At 41.6% G+C, this 15,481-nt stretch overlaps 1 protein-coding gene across 2 annotated transcripts in view; it reads right to left on the bottom strand.

The window, feature by feature from the left end:
- Nucleotides 1-14,903, bottom strand: part of BIRC6 (baculoviral IAP repeat containing 6) — a 153,745-nt gene extending 138,842 nt beyond the window's left edge. The window contains exons 1-4 of one of the 2 annotated variants that reach the window (XM_081313639.1): nucleotides 14,578-14,903; nucleotides 2,671-2,852; nucleotides 1,571-1,708; nucleotides 726-919 (exon numbers count right to left, since the gene is read on the bottom strand). In XM_081313639.1, the coding sequence (XP_081169765.1) occupies nucleotides 726-919; nucleotides 1,571-1,708; nucleotides 2,671-2,852; nucleotides 14,578-14,854 (791 nt within the window). In that variant the 5' untranslated portion in view covers nucleotides 14,855-14,903. The remainder of the gene's footprint in view (nucleotides 1-725; nucleotides 920-1,570; nucleotides 1,709-2,670; nucleotides 2,853-14,577) is intronic. The other variant, XM_081313638.1, reaches the window with a different exon arrangement.
- Between the last annotated feature and the right edge of the window lie 578 nt (nucleotides 14,904-15,481).

Below are 15,481 nucleotides of genomic sequence, written 5' to 3'. Positions count from 1 at the left end.
TAAGATGTGCTATGATTAACTATACCAGATGACCCAGAAATAAGTCTAAAACCATTCTAACTCTACTCATGAAACTAAAACAGGAAGACTATCAATCATCAGACAAATTGCCAGTCTCAAATGTTAGACGTGCTGGGAATTTTGAATACTGTGTCCTGGATGCAAAGTGGCTCGACAAGGAAGCCCAACCATTTACAATATATCAATATTCTAGGAAGAATGCTCCCTACTACCCAAGTTACTTTAGCATTTTTCTTTCTGCACAGCTGGATGCTGGATATGCACCATTCTGCACGTTTATTTTTAAAGAAACATGTGGAGTCCAAGTGAAATTGGGTACTTGTAGAAATAGGATTCTGTAGAGTGGGGCTTTACTTACAGGTATCAAGGAACCTATCCAAAGGGATAACATCACAACTAACACCACAATATATAGTTCTTGCCCGTATGTAGTTTATATAGCCTGCTATAGTGACTCCTTTACATAAATCATGTGATGCTGACTATACACAGAAAACTTACAATTCTAAAAAGCAACCTACCATTTCTCTGCCTTCTGCCTCTTTGTACTCATCCGGAGGAATTGTCAGACATAGCATTGACAACAGCCAATCTGTCACCCCCAATAACCTTGTGCTATTGCTTCAGAGCAGACTAAAAATACACATGCAAATGAAACAAACTGTAAAACAGCTTTTTAAAAATGTGAATTAACTTCTCCATACCTATCCACTGATCGGCCAGGCCCCACACCAAGTTCCGGTCGTGCACTGGGCAAGAGGTAAGATAATCTATCCATAACAGATGAAGCTACAGGTAAGGCAGCAATGTTTTGATTTATTTTCTTGAGTTCACTTACAATGGCACTGGCAACAGACTTCAATACATGGTGAGGGAGATGGAACGTAACAGTTGCCCACTAAAAAAATAAATTAAATTAAATTAAATTTGAGTCATTGACTACAAGATCTCAGCTTCCAAAACACAAAGGAATGTATTTTTAGGACACAAACACAATAAAAAGACAAAAAGGCTAATGAGTATAAAAGACCTTTAAAAATAAGTATGGCACACCAGCATCTTTGAGATATTTTGCTTTGAAACAGAGAAAACATAGTACACCTCTGGCCCACCAGATGTTGGTGACTTATTGTTCCCAGCAGCCCTGCCCAACACAGATAGTGGAAGGACTTGCCGACACTCAAGCCTACAAATATAAACATAAAAACTACATTTATGTTTGTTCTGAAAACAGTTCACTCAAAAAGAATAACTGTATAAAATATTCCAAAATTTCCCTTTCAGTCTTTTGCTTACTATGAAGGGACTACTGTCCAATGTTAAGACAGAAACAATGGCTAAAAAATACACGCATCCTCTCTGTATGATAAACACATGATGGTAACTAAACACAAAGTGTCCAACTTTTCCTTTCCAACCATTATATGGCATATTTGCCTTGACTAGCAGATTCATTGCAAGGAAAAACAACTGTTAAAAATCAAATATAGAATAGCAGCAGCAAGGAACATAACCCTGTGGCTTTAAAAACAGTGATAAGATTTCTTACCTTTGCAACTTTGTGGTTCGCTGCTGTTTCATGTGAGGTATTTTTTAATCCATCTTTCAATTGTGCAAGAAACAAATCATATCCTTCTGTGCTTGACACATCTATCTTCTCTATGCAAGCAGACAACAGTTGCTGGGCCTGAAATGCAAAAGGTGAAATTCTGCAGTAGGTGCAAAACCCAATAATGTTATTATTAGTAATAAATTAATCAAACATTTAAGACAAATGGTCATCAGATTTGTATTCATCCATGCTTTTAAAATGTTGTTCCATAGTGAGCCATTGTATTTCTTATATTCTGTATTGATATGCATCCCCAAGTAACATTTGTGGTAAATTGCAAGCTTGAAAATATTAAAACAAGATTCCATGATCAACAACAAAGGCATTCCTATTTGACTGAATTTCATCCAATTGTTATCATCCAGACACAACTGGCAAAAAGCTAGTGTGCACACATAATACTATTTCCTAGTTAATTATTCTTATTCAAGTTAAATGGATCTCCATGACCGATTCTCTCAAATATACCAATAGCTAAAATTAATTAAAATACTTGCAAACAAGAAAAAAGGACATTAATTAGTGATATATAGGTCTATGAATATATTCTCCAGTCTCTCTATAGCTGACTTTAAACAGGGACAAAAACGTATTTCATTATGACTCTCCTGTTACATAAATCTTATTAATCGAGGAAGGTGATGCAGGAAAATACATTTTCAACTTTTTTAAAAGGCAATCATCAACTTGAAATCAGTCTGAAAACAAAGTGGAAGCCATTGTATTATTTAGATTTCATGTATCCTGAACTTTACCACCAATCAGCCTAATTATCAATTCTTTTGATCAGATGCAGATTCCAGGCTACTTCATAGTACGATTACTGAGAGATCCCGGATATGATGAAAATCAGACTCTGCACATGATAAATACATGCAAATGAGGAAAAGGCGAAGTCTTTTTTCCCCAGCATAGTAACAGTATTATAATAAAAATACATATATTCTTTAGGAAAAAGTTAAAGGAGAATTAGGAGAATCTGGTGTGGGGGGGGGGTTCCTGCAGAAGTCGTAATAGAAATACTACTAATCACTTACCTCTGTCACTGGCAATTCCAGCTGAACTATGTCATCTTGTTTAGAAACAGGAGTTTGCAGAGCTGTGTCCAACAACAAGATGCCATTTAGATCCTTCCTACATCCAACTGCGTAATCATCCACAAAGATGACTTTATCCACTGCAGAAATGTACTGACATTTCACCCGACCACCTGGCTTAGCTGTAAAATGTGAAAAGCAAAACAATAAAATAAAGACATTTTATTTCAAATCAAGAAAGCATATCCATGGAATCCTGAGGAAATATATTACAATCTCCTCTTACTCATTATAGAATGGAAAGCCTATCATGGCAGGAGACTACGCATGATTTCTGAGAAGATTTTAATGACGTTCCTGCTACCGAAACATTTACATTTGAAGATCAATGAACAGTACTCTAACTTTTAATACTGTAGCCTCCCCTCCAGGTGTAGGGGTACTTATTTTCCTTATTTTAATACATTTTGAGAAATAATTGAAATGAAGCTGAAAAAGCCAGAAAGCTTGGATTTTTTAAACAGTATTAATCTATTTTTTTTTAAAATAGAAGAAATGTTTATAGGTACAGACAAGTATGTTTCAACAATCCAAAAACCTATTCAGGATACCTTTGATAAAAAATACCTTCCAAACATCCATCTAATTCCAAAAAGCCAGTGATCAATAGCGTGGCAACCAGCCTCTGAGGCATGAGATTCTGGGGCTATTTGCCACCTGTAAGGCAGAGCGCAGTGTCCAAAAGGGCAGAGATGGGGGAAGGGGAGATAAACGGCTTGGGCGGATTAAAGAAGAGGTAATAACTAATCTTACCAGGGCTCATGGGAAGGAGGGACCAAGTCTAGAGGTATGGGTTGGATTGGGGTGGATGCTAACTTAATGATCTATGACTCTTGGTTAACTATGGCAATGGGGATTGCCGGGATTACCATCACTAAGTAATGCTGTCACGTGACGTTGTGCTTTATGACAGCATTACTTAGTAATGGAAATGCCAACTCCAACTGTGGTTCTAAATAAGGACTACCTATAGGCCACTTTAATTTCTATAGTTTCTATATTTATGAAATTTATGGTTGTCCCAGACTCTTCAAGAGCAGAAAACTCCACCTTCTTCCTAGAATCTAAAATAACGGTAACAGGAGCAATTAACTATGCTTGCTTGCTGAGCTCTTTTCAGTCGTAGAGTATCACCCGTTTGGAGCCTCAGAGGGTGGGGGTTTGGCAAAGTCTCCCTGGTTTGCTGCTATGAAATGAGATGGGTACTTGCTGACAAGCACCCTGTTGATTTACAAGTTTTGTTGCAGTTTAAGACACTGGTGCTTTTAACAGACATGATCTGGCTATCAGTCCTGGAGCCCCACAGTAAAAAGCACAACCACTGATCCCTTCTTTGCTTTTTTTCCGGATGACACAGAGTTTGGCTGATCCGATCTGCACAGTTTCTCCTGTACTGGATTCCGAGGAGGCTGTTGGGAGAGGGTGATATGGGGGAAAACAGACTGTAGGTTCCCCTTTCCATTTCTTCTCTGCCATAACTCTTCCAGTAATGCCTATTATTACACAACACTGTCGTAGCTCTTCCAGGATTATTTGGTGTGCCTTGCCTCATAGGTTTGTCTCTTAGGTCCTCAGCCAACCCTCTCTTAAGTGGTCAGTCAAGAGTAAGTCATTCCACCCTACATCGCCAGCAAGTAATTTAATGTTCAAAATATATGACCTTATTCTGACTCTGCTTCAGCTCCCAGATCTTCCAACTTGTAGGGGATTGCCAAAGCTTCAGGTTTGTATATGAGGTCCTGGTAATTGTGCAATATCAGATGGTTCCCTCAATGTATGAGTTGCTGCTTCCTTCAGCAAACTTAAATCAAAAAATAATTTTGGTGTGATCAGTGGAAAACCCTACTGGTCTGCCTGCCATACACATTTCACACTGAGCAGTGAACGTCCAGAATTGATCCTGATTCTGGCAAGCTCTAAGGGAATGCAGAAGCATTGCCTGAGATGCAATTTGTTGCGCTGCCATGGGTTGGGGCAAATTCTGCCCCAGCAGTTGCATTAGTTTTATTATAGCATTCTGCAAATCAATCATCTGCACATCTAGTAGTTGCTGGTGTTGCAACAATGCTACTGTCAGATGCTTGGTAGATAGCAGAATTCCTTTATGATCAGAGGACATTCCTGAAATTCCTCTGCTTGGAAGAGACTTGCAAGATTGATGTCAGTTTTATCAGGTAGACAAGACAGGAAACACAACCTGATAAGCTAACTTTATTATGAAGTAATAACAGAAAGTCAGGTCCAGCTCAAGAATGACATAGAGCAATCCAGCCAAAGTTCAGTTCTTTATTTGCCTATACCCAACAGACAGAATCTTGCCGGATTAAACCTTTACTACTCTCACACTAACATATATAGGTTGGCATGTTCTAGGAATTTGCTACTGTAATTCTTTTCCCTGTCTCCTATTCAGCTCCAGACTGTTCCTCTTTGTCTTGCCCCCCTCCCTTTTAACACATAAATATATTCAGGGACAATTTCTTAATAAAGCTTTTTAAAGATATATTACCATCTAGTCTGTCTTAGAATTCTTGTTCTTTGATATCTATCCTGCAAATTCTAAATGAAGTGTCAAAGTACAGAGTAATACCAATGCACGTATAACCTGCTCTTATTTTTATTTGCATACAGGTACTCCTTGACTTACAACCTTTCATTTAGTAACCATTCATAATTACAATGGCACTAAAATAAGTGACTTATGACTATTTTTCACACAACTGTTGCAGAATCTCCATGCTCATGTGAACAAAATTTCAACTCTTGGCAACTGGCTCATACGACAGTCGCAATGTTCTGGAGTTGTGTGATCACCTTTTGCAAAGTCAATGGGGAAGCCAGATTCACTTAACAATCATATTACTAACTGAATAACTGCAGTGTTTCACTTAATAACTGTGACAAAAAAGACATAAAATGAGGTAAAACTCACTTAATCACTGTCTTAAAGACAGATTTTGGGCTCAATTGTGGTAATAAGTTAAGGACTTCCTATATACCTCATTCCAAGATATCCTCAAAGAGAATGAGAAAGAACCTCAATTCAGCTGAGGGAAGTAGCAAGAAGCAAAGGAAAGCTGAAGTAAAATCGTAAGCACATCACAGACACATAATTTTCACTTTGCCCCTGCTACACTTAGGCCTGAGTTGGTTTAATTAATTGCAGTCTCTAAACAAAGGCTACTTATATGTATTATGATTGGCTCTGATTCAGAGGCTGAATTGGTGAACCTAGTTCATTTCAGGAGACAAAAGGCTATAGGCAACCCATGAGGGATGTTCTAATTTACCCCAGCAGATAAAAAGAGTGGATCAGGAGAGATCAGCATGGCTCCTTGAGATGAGAGGATATTAACTCTTTCAATTAAACAGAGCCAAACTACATAATAGCTCCATAACCCCTTCCCTTGTAGGAAACAATTCTCCACTACTAGGTCTTCAATCACTGCTTCTCCTTCTTAGTTTCACTTTCACTCTTTGCAGCCCAAACATATAGTTGGTTGATAACTGCAGGAAAATGTGAATAACTTTAGATCAAATCAAATCAAATTGTTTATTACAGCTTTAAGACCAGACACAGTAAAACATCCAATAGTACGTTTGTGTGTGTATATCATAGTATACACAATAATATGGTAAAATCTAAAGATAAACAACATGTATAATAAGATAATTGTATTCAAATGGCTAGTTAATAATGCAACATATTATACTGAAAGTGGCACAAAGCTGGGCAATCTGGGATGAAATTTTTGAACCCTTGTCCAAATGCAGCACAAGTTGTCGACTTATGACCACAATCGAGCCCCAAATACCCATAGTTAAGTGAATTTTGCCCTGTTTTACCTTTCCTTCTACTGTGGTTAAGTGAATCACCACATTTGTTAAGTTAGTCACAATGTAGGAGATGACTAGGCTGAACCCGCAGGAGGGGTCAAGTGCACCATCAGTCTTAAGTCTCTTCATGCTCACAACCAAGTCCAGCTCAACTCTGCAGCTGAGAACCGAGCTACGGATTCAAAATGCAGGCCAGAATGAAACTGCTCCTTCAGCCACAGAAGAAGTGGACCTGCTGGGCGGGGCTGTCGGTGCCAGAGGTAAGACATCCCCTGTAAATAAGTCCTGGTCCTTCTTTTGGAGGCAAAAAGAAAAAGACCCGGTCTTATTTTCGGGGAAACACAGGTAGTTCTTTCTCTGCCTGAACTACCCTTCTCAATTCTTGTATTACCTGCTGATTGATTTATGACCAAGCCAGTAAAATCACTAGAAATGTGTTAATTGAGAACTGTTTGCTGCTCAACTTGTGCAAGACAGCATAGAATAAAATGGGGAAAAGTAAACCAAGCAACAATGAAAACAGAACTATCACACAGGAAAATACAAGGCCTGAATGAAAAACTGTTCGATTAATACCCAGACAGAATGAGTGAATAGATTTAACGAAAGAGAATGTGGAAGATGTTAGAACAAAATGGAAAGATGTATGCTATAGACTGCTACAAAATATATGGAGATGTTAATGAGGAATGTGGAATAGGGAATGATGAAATGAGACTATGAATGCATAAAATGAACTGTGCAAAAAAATTAAATACATATTGTCTAATGCAGACGTGTCAAACACAAGGCCCGGGGGCCGGATCCGGCCCGCGAAGCCATCCTGGAAACAGTGAGGGAACGGCCCCCACTGCCTTGGCCCTGGCTCAGAGACCCCCCTTCTGCCAGAGACCCTCAGATCTGTCCCACTCCTGCCCAGGCCCCCATAGGCACCCTTGATGCGAACGATGCAGAGCTGCCACCCAGTAGGCCATACCCACTCTAGCCACGCCCACCGAGTAGGCCACGCCCACCCTGGCCATACCCACCCGGCCCCCTGAGGGCAACCGCAATGCTGATGCGGCCCTCAATGAAATTGAGTTTGACACCCCTGGTCTAATGTATATAGTAAAAATAGCACGGAAAGGTTACAATTTAAAAAGCAATCAAACTGATGAGTTATTTTGATGGAAACAAAAAAAGTGTTCTGAAGTAGATGAAGATAGCTAAACAAGGAGTTTCCAGCAGAATGTTTTTGCTTTTCTTGATTTTGGATGAAACTAAATCCAGAAAGCTATCAGAATATTAGCTGATGATCAGACGTATATGACATGCGTTACACACAACCCAAGTCTCTTTCTCAATTTAGCAGTTTCCAATAAGATACTCCCACAGACCTGCCTCCTTCTAGGCTTCCCCAGCCCTTTTCTTCCCTTCCTCAGCCTCAACTATCACCAGTATCTTGCACTATGTATTAATTGATGGTCTCAGCAGTAATGAAAAATCTGCAAGCACTGCATAGCCCACCGGCCTAACCACTTCCTTATGGTGACTGTGCTCAGTTATTGCAACCAATGTCCCTACATTGTGTCACTAACGAAATCCCTCAAGCCTCTTTTTTTCCCCTCCTGTTTTTCCCAAACCACTTCTGTCTGGAATAATCGGGTCTTGGTCTGTATTTGGAATCTGTTTTGTTCCATATATGTATCAACATATTCAAACTCTTATTTCAGTTCAGACTTGGACCAATCAAAACTAATTGTTCTATGTATGAAACAATGTATGGAACATTTTACATATCCCTGTTAGCAATATTTTTAATAAAATTATAAAAAACTATCGTAAATGTCGTAAGAATCTTCTTTCCTTATAAACCCTTCTTTCTTCTACCATCTGTATGTCCTGCTTCATACACTATATTCACGAACAACATTAAAATAGAAACTATTAAGAGTCACTTCTCATGAGATGGCTAGCTATATAAATTTGATAAAGAAATAACTTCATTACAATTTCAGCACAGTAGATGTAAAAATAAAGTAACAACAGTAATCACAACATACATCAACAGTACTAGGTATAAACAGCTTTGTTTCCAATCCCAAATATGAAACATTTCAGAAACTTCCTATAATGGAAGTGACAGGGGAGTGTGTGGGCGGTAGTAGTGGGCAAGTGCATGCGCAAGTGGAGCTGCGTGCGTGTGCCTGCCCGCCACTTGTGCAAATGGAAGCATGCATGCGCGTGCTTGCCCACCACTCGCACGGAACCATCCATTTCCCCCCCTCCCCCCCAGCCAGTCCACAAAGCCGGAAAGGTTGGAGAACTCTGCCTTATAGTACTGCTGAAGGAAGAAAAGCACTCTTATGTGTACTTCTAGTACAGCTGAAGAAATTTTTCAGACTAAAGTTATTGGTTTTGGACCAGTGGTGACAATGTTGACTTCATGGGCACCAATACGTCCACAGACATTTCCCGATATCTAGCAGGCTGTTTATCCCATTTGGCTCCACAAGGCATTAAAAAAGAAGCTTTCCACCCACAATTGTTTTCTGCACGTTCTACATGTATTGCATAGCACAGATTGGTGATATGTGTTTGAAAAGATTCTACAAGTCTTAACTATTAATCCCCTTGCCACTTTATTTCTTTCAACTATCAAATACTGTGCTAAAACTATACATACTTTAAAAAAGATGTACTTAAGTTATTTCCATCTCCATCACAAATTCTAATAATAAAAGTGAAGGAGTATAGTGAACAAATAGGACTTTTCCGTTGTATTGCAGCCCTACCCTATAGAACAGGTGTCCCCAACCCCCGGTCCGTGGACCAGTACTGGACCGCGGCATGCCAGCAACCAGTCCGTACAAGCAAGCAAAGCCCCATCCGCGGGATGCAGGAAGCACACAAAACCACCCACCCTGCGGTCCGTGGGAAAAACGTCTCTCTATGGAACCAGTCCATGGTGCCCGAAAGGTTGGACTGCTATAGAACACCATCTTCCATGAGAGCCAGCAGGCATTTACCTTTTTAACCTTCTTTAAGCATTTAAAAGCTGGCTTTCCACACACTTTGAGATAGGATGAAGTATGAGAATGTTGTGGGCTGCACTAGAGAAATTTGTTGTGATGCCAGGTTTCTGTTCTTCATTTTATTGTTCTGTTTTTATTATTTGCACAAATCTTTTTATTCTTTGGTTGTCCAGAGTTTGGTTTTAAACTGGGTGGCTATACAAATGTTTTAAATAAATAAATGGAACCTCAAATAGCAACTTCATAAAGTTACTCTAAGAGGGGGATGGGCAGCTTTTGAATATGATATATAATAAATAAATCAGACTTCCTACATAATCCTCCCATAAAGACTTACATTTTGGTAAAAAAAATGCAAAATCAGAAAGATGCCATTTTTAGCCATTGTATTAATGAATAGAAAAAGTGCAAATGCCACAAAAATAACTCAGCCAATTTATCCACTAAGCATGTGCTAGCCTAGCAAACCCTGAACATCTCTATATGAGATCTGAGAATTAGGCTATGACTAGATGGCAATTAACATGTTCTTTGCCTGGATCAGAGATAGGAAGCATATTTACAGTTTGTAGATAAGCACAGAGGATGCTGAGAGAAGACACAAGGTGCACTCCAGGAAAAGGGAGTTGGGCATTAGTGGCCTAATGGTTCACCTCAGCTTGACCTGGCAGATCCCCTTGCAACTGAAAAGTCTGATTGGCCAGGCCATGAAACCGATGCCCTAATGCCTCTTATGCTTAGTGCTGCTCTCTGACAAGAATCAATCTATGCAGGCCAGGGCAGCAGGAAAGCAGAAGGGCTTGGAAGTAGCGTTGCTGAGGGGGGAAAGGTGCAGTGGCCAAGGAGGAAGACTGGATCTACTCTGCCATATGTCTCTCTCTGTAAGGCAAGGAGTAGGGAAAAACTGTAAGCAATTAAACAAGCCATCTCTCTCTGCTTGGCAGAAGGAAGGAAGGACAGGCTCAGGTAAGCAAGAAGAGATTAGAAAAGGGAACGCAAACAAGAAAAAAAAATCAAAGCAATAAATATATTTCTCTCAACATAGAAAGAAAAGGGAAAACAAGGTAAGATTGGGGCTGCTCACACTGTAATGTATTTCCTAGATTATATTATAAAGCAAAAATATTGGAATTATGTTAATAAAAAACACTGTACTCTAAGTGGCCAAAGTGAAATAGCTGTTTCACAATAGATTTTTTTAAATAAATTTTATAGCATATTATAATAATTTTTACCCATCAGAGTTTCACATCAATTGCATGAAAACGCTTTGTGTTGAAGTTGTTCTTTCCACCTCAATCAACTTTTCTGTTAGGAAAATGGCAAACCTACTCAGCTGATAAACTATATCAGATCTTCTAGTTCTCCTCAAACACTGGTAACTTTCAAATAATCGTTCAATGTATCCTAGATGGTCTGGTAAACCTGCACCTTGAGGGAAATGAATTGCAGTGATTCTGGCCCTTCCTGTCAAGCCATGTCCTGATATAAGCTCTATACTTAAGTCACTTTCCTATGCTGTTCCACAGGATTCCATCTTTTCTTGTATGCTGTTCATGTTTACATGAAACTATTTGTATAGGTCAGACATGTCAAATACAAGGCCCGGGGGCTGGATCCGGCCCGCGAAGTGGTTTCATGTGGCCCGCGAAGCCATCCTGGAAACAGTGAGGGAACGGCCCCCACTGTCTTCGCCCTGGCCGAGACCCTCCTTCTGCCAGAGACCCTCAGATCTGTCCCACTCCTGCCCAGGCCCCCATAGGCACCCTTGATTCGAACGATGTAGAGCTGGCCATGCCCGCCCAGTAGGCCATACACACTCTAGCCATGCCCACCCAGTAGGCCACGCCCACCCTGGCCATACCCACCCGGCCCCCTGAGGGCAACCGCAATGCTGATGCGGCCCTCAATGAAATTGAGTTTGACACCCCTGGTATAGGTCATTCACATTTGGTCTGAAATACTATTAGTATTCTGATGATATATGGCTCCAAAATATTTTCCATTTCATTCCAAGGAAGCAATCATTATACTTGACCATTGCTTACACTGATAATGAGTTGAATAAAAGAAAACAAATTGAAATTCACTACTGAAATTCAAAAAAGATTTCTCAATAAAGTAATGATGGTGATGAACCATTAGTTTAACTCAAACAATAAGCCTACAATATACTTGATTTTCAGCTGTTACCAGTTTTTCTGATTGTGGTAGTGGCAAGAATTACATTTTTATTTATTTATTTATTATTGGGACTTATGTGCCGCCCTATCTCCCGAAGGACTCAGGGCGGCTAACAACAATAAAATACAATAATACAGAAGTTAAAAGAAAAATAAATTAATGGCCCCTGTAGAATAAATTAAAATTAAAATTAAAATAAGTTAAAAATTAAAGTTAAAAATTAAAAACATAATTAAAATCCCTGTCAGTCCAGGTCAGCCTGATGGAAAAGGAGTGTTTTGAGGCCGCGGCGAAAGGACCGGAGATCTGGGGCCATCCGAAGCTCAGGGGGGAGCTGGTTCCATAGGGCTGGTGCTCCCACAGAGAAGGCCCTCCCCCTGGGGGTCGCCAGCTGACATTGTCTAGCCGACGGTACCCTGAGGAGGCCCTCTCTGTGTGAGCACACTGGGCGATGGGAAGTCGTTCCCGGCAGCAGATGGTCCTGCAAGTATCCCGGGCCTAAGCCATGTAGGGCTTTAAAGGTAAGTACCAGCACCTTAAATCTCACCCGGAGGACAACCGGTAACCAATGCAATATCCCAGTTTGATTACAGTTAGTCCTCAACTTACAACTGACCCCAAAATTTGTTAAGTGAGTTTTGCCCCATTTAAATCTTTCTTGCCACAGTTGTTAAGTGAATCACTGCCGATGTTAAGTTAGTAACAAGGTTGTTAAGTGAATCTGGCTTCTCCACTGAAAAGGTGTGACATGATCCCAAGACACTGCAACCATCATAAATATGAGTCAGCTGTCAAGCATCTGAATTTTGATCACCTGACCATGGGGATGCTTCAACAGTCATAAGTGTGAAAATCAATCATAAGTCACTTTTTTCAGTACTGTTGCAATTTTGATGCAGATGTCCCATAATTAGATAATACTGAAAAATTTGCATTGGTTGTCAAATGATTTTCAAGTATAACTAAAGGCATTAGTGCTAATTAACAACGTCCCAAAAAAGGTCATGATTTGAGTAACAGATTTTCCTCTCAGATCTACCTACAGTTAGGAGAGCTTATTTTGTCACTTTACTTTGTTTACCTTTAGAAAACTTGTAAAACTCTTTACCAAGGCCTTTAACATTATTTATTATTTGTGATTTATTTTTTCATGTTTTATGCTGTTTTAACTTGTAAAGACTTGATCACTCATTTTGAACAGAAAAGTGGCATTTAAAACAACTATTTAAATAAAGCATAATTCATATGACCATAACACTTAATGTTCTATAGTTAGTTAGTTTTAAATTATTTTTATACAAAATTTTCCTTATCCAAGGTATTTTGGTTCTCACTATAAATATAGTCTTAGTATTCTTCAAAAGAAACTACCACAACCTTTACAAAATACAATGCGTACTAAGAAATGATAAACTAGGATTACATTTCCCCGTCTTAAACACATTTTTCAAACGTTGAAATCTATGCCATTAAAAAAAAAGACCAATATAACAAAATTCTACAGAGGGTAATAATGTACAACTACTTCAACATGTTGCTATATTCTACTTCAAAATAGCATTATAGGAAAAGCAGAAATCTGCTTAGTTGTAACATTTAATATACAGAAACACAGCATTACCACCAAATTTTCCCTAGTGCAAGTGTTAATAATAATAATAAAAAAAATCTTTGACCAATGTTTGTCCAATCTAGTTAAGGGTGTCTGCATTTTTAGTATAGTAACACTTTCAGTGTTATTACCAACAGACAATTCAAGCAAAGATTATGTGCAATCTGTACTAGTGCCTATTATACATAGTATAGAGTCAGACATTGGTAAATTACAGCCTATCCACACACATAATGCTTGTAATCACCAGCTACCACATGGATACTCATTTCTAAGAAAGCTTTCAAAGAAACTTACACCTTTCCCCCTTCTCTCTTAATAACTGGTGCAGGGCATAGTTTTAGAAAACGGGGGTGGGGGAAAGGAGAGAATAAGTCAGAATTTGAAATAGCTTTCCCCAAACTGGGATTCTGTCTCTCCTGGACAACATTACCCTTCCTTTCAGCACTGCCATGTGGAATGACAGCGGTGGCACCCGAGGTCTAGCATTTCCGGAGCACAGCGGGCTGAGGAACCCTGCTTTAAAGCAGGGGTCTTCAAACTTGGCCCTTTTATGACTTGTGGACTTCAACTCCCAGAATTCCTCAGCCAGCAAAGCTGGCTGAGGAATTCTGGGAGTTGAAGTCCACAAGTCATAAAAGAGCCAAGTTTGAAGACCCCTGCTTTAAAATAAACGCCCTGCGAAGTGGGAAAGAGCCGTGAAGGAGGAGGAGGAGGTGGGGGGAGGGCAAAGCAAGGCAACTTCGGGACTTCCACGTTTTGTTTTTCCTCTTTCTCAAACCGAGCCACTCCGCCGGCCTTTTAATTGGCTTGGGCTCTACGTCTTCCCGAGTCACAATTCGACAAGAATAAAAGCGGCCGGGCGCTGAAGAGGAGGACGAAGGAAACAACCGGCTCGCCTTCGCGCTCTCGTCAAGCGAGCCAACGGGACTTTCCAGGCCCCGAAGCCTCAACCGCCGCCACCACCATTCACACCCCGGGGACAGGTCGAAAAGCTACCACGAGCCGGGAGGAAAAGAGGCAGGGACGACGACAAGGCGGTCTTTCCTTTCCGCCCCCACCCCCAAACGCCCCCCGCTCTCACTCCACACCCCCGCGATGCCCCGCTTGCCTCTCCCGGACTCTCCCGCCCCCCCTCCCGCCACTCAACGGGCTTCCCTTTTGCACCGGCCTATTTCCCTCCCTCTCCCCCCCCCTCACCGTTGAGCGCCGACGCCTGCAGCGTCGCTCCCGAGGTGCCGTCGATGACTTTGATGGCGCCGCGGGCGGTCACGGCCAGGATGGCGTTGAGCGCCGGGTGGTAACACAGGCTACAAAGCCCGTCGGCGTCGCAACGCAGGCAGCCGTCCCGCAGCAGCAACCACTCGCAGGGGCCTGGACCCGGCCCTGGACCTGGACCCGGACCCGGCCCTGGACCCGGCCCGCTCGACACCGGCCCCGAGGAACAAGACGCTCCCCCGGCCTCCTCCGCCGCCATCGCGCAGGACGAGAGGCCCGGCGGGAGCCGCTCAGTGACAGTCCCGAGAGGTGCCGCCGCCGCCGCCGCCAGTCAGCATCCGGGTCCGGAGAAAGGGGGAGGGGAAAAAGGGAGAAGGGGAGAGAGAGAGAGCGAGCGAGCGAGAAAAGGAGAGGGAGCTGAGCCTTCGGCGTCCGCAGGAAGTGACGTAACCGCGCCGGAAGCAGAGTGCCGCTAAGAAACCGCTTCTCCAATGTTCGGTCGCCTGTTCGAAGTGAAAGGGCGGAAGGGGAAGCGGCGTGCGCTCTTCCGCCTCCTGAGGCGATTTCCTAGGGCAGGGGTCGGCAACCTCGGCTCTTTTATGACTCGTGGACTTCAACTCCCAGAATTCCTGAGCCAGCTATGCTGGCTCAGGAATTCTGGGAGTTGAAGTCCACGAGTCATAAAAGAGCCGAGGTTGCCGACCCGTCCTAGGGAGAGCTCGCTTTAAGTCACCTGATCAGCAGATTGGGCCTATTCCTGCTTCCGTAGGCGGGGGTTGGGGTGTCTCCGCCCTCCAGCCTGCTTAATGGTGGTTGAAGCTGCGGGGTATTTATTTCGTAAACTGACGAAATATTTATTTTATGTATTATTTATTTACAGAACTAC

The sequence above is a fragment of the Vipera berus genome (assembly GCF_964194415.1).
Source record: "Vipera berus genome assembly, chromosome: 1".
In the NCBI taxonomy this organism is placed as follows: Eukaryota; Metazoa; Chordata; class Lepidosauria; order Squamata; family Viperidae; genus Vipera; species Vipera berus.
Note: the sequence above shows the minus strand (reverse complement) of the source record. Positions and strands in the feature narration are given on the sequence as shown.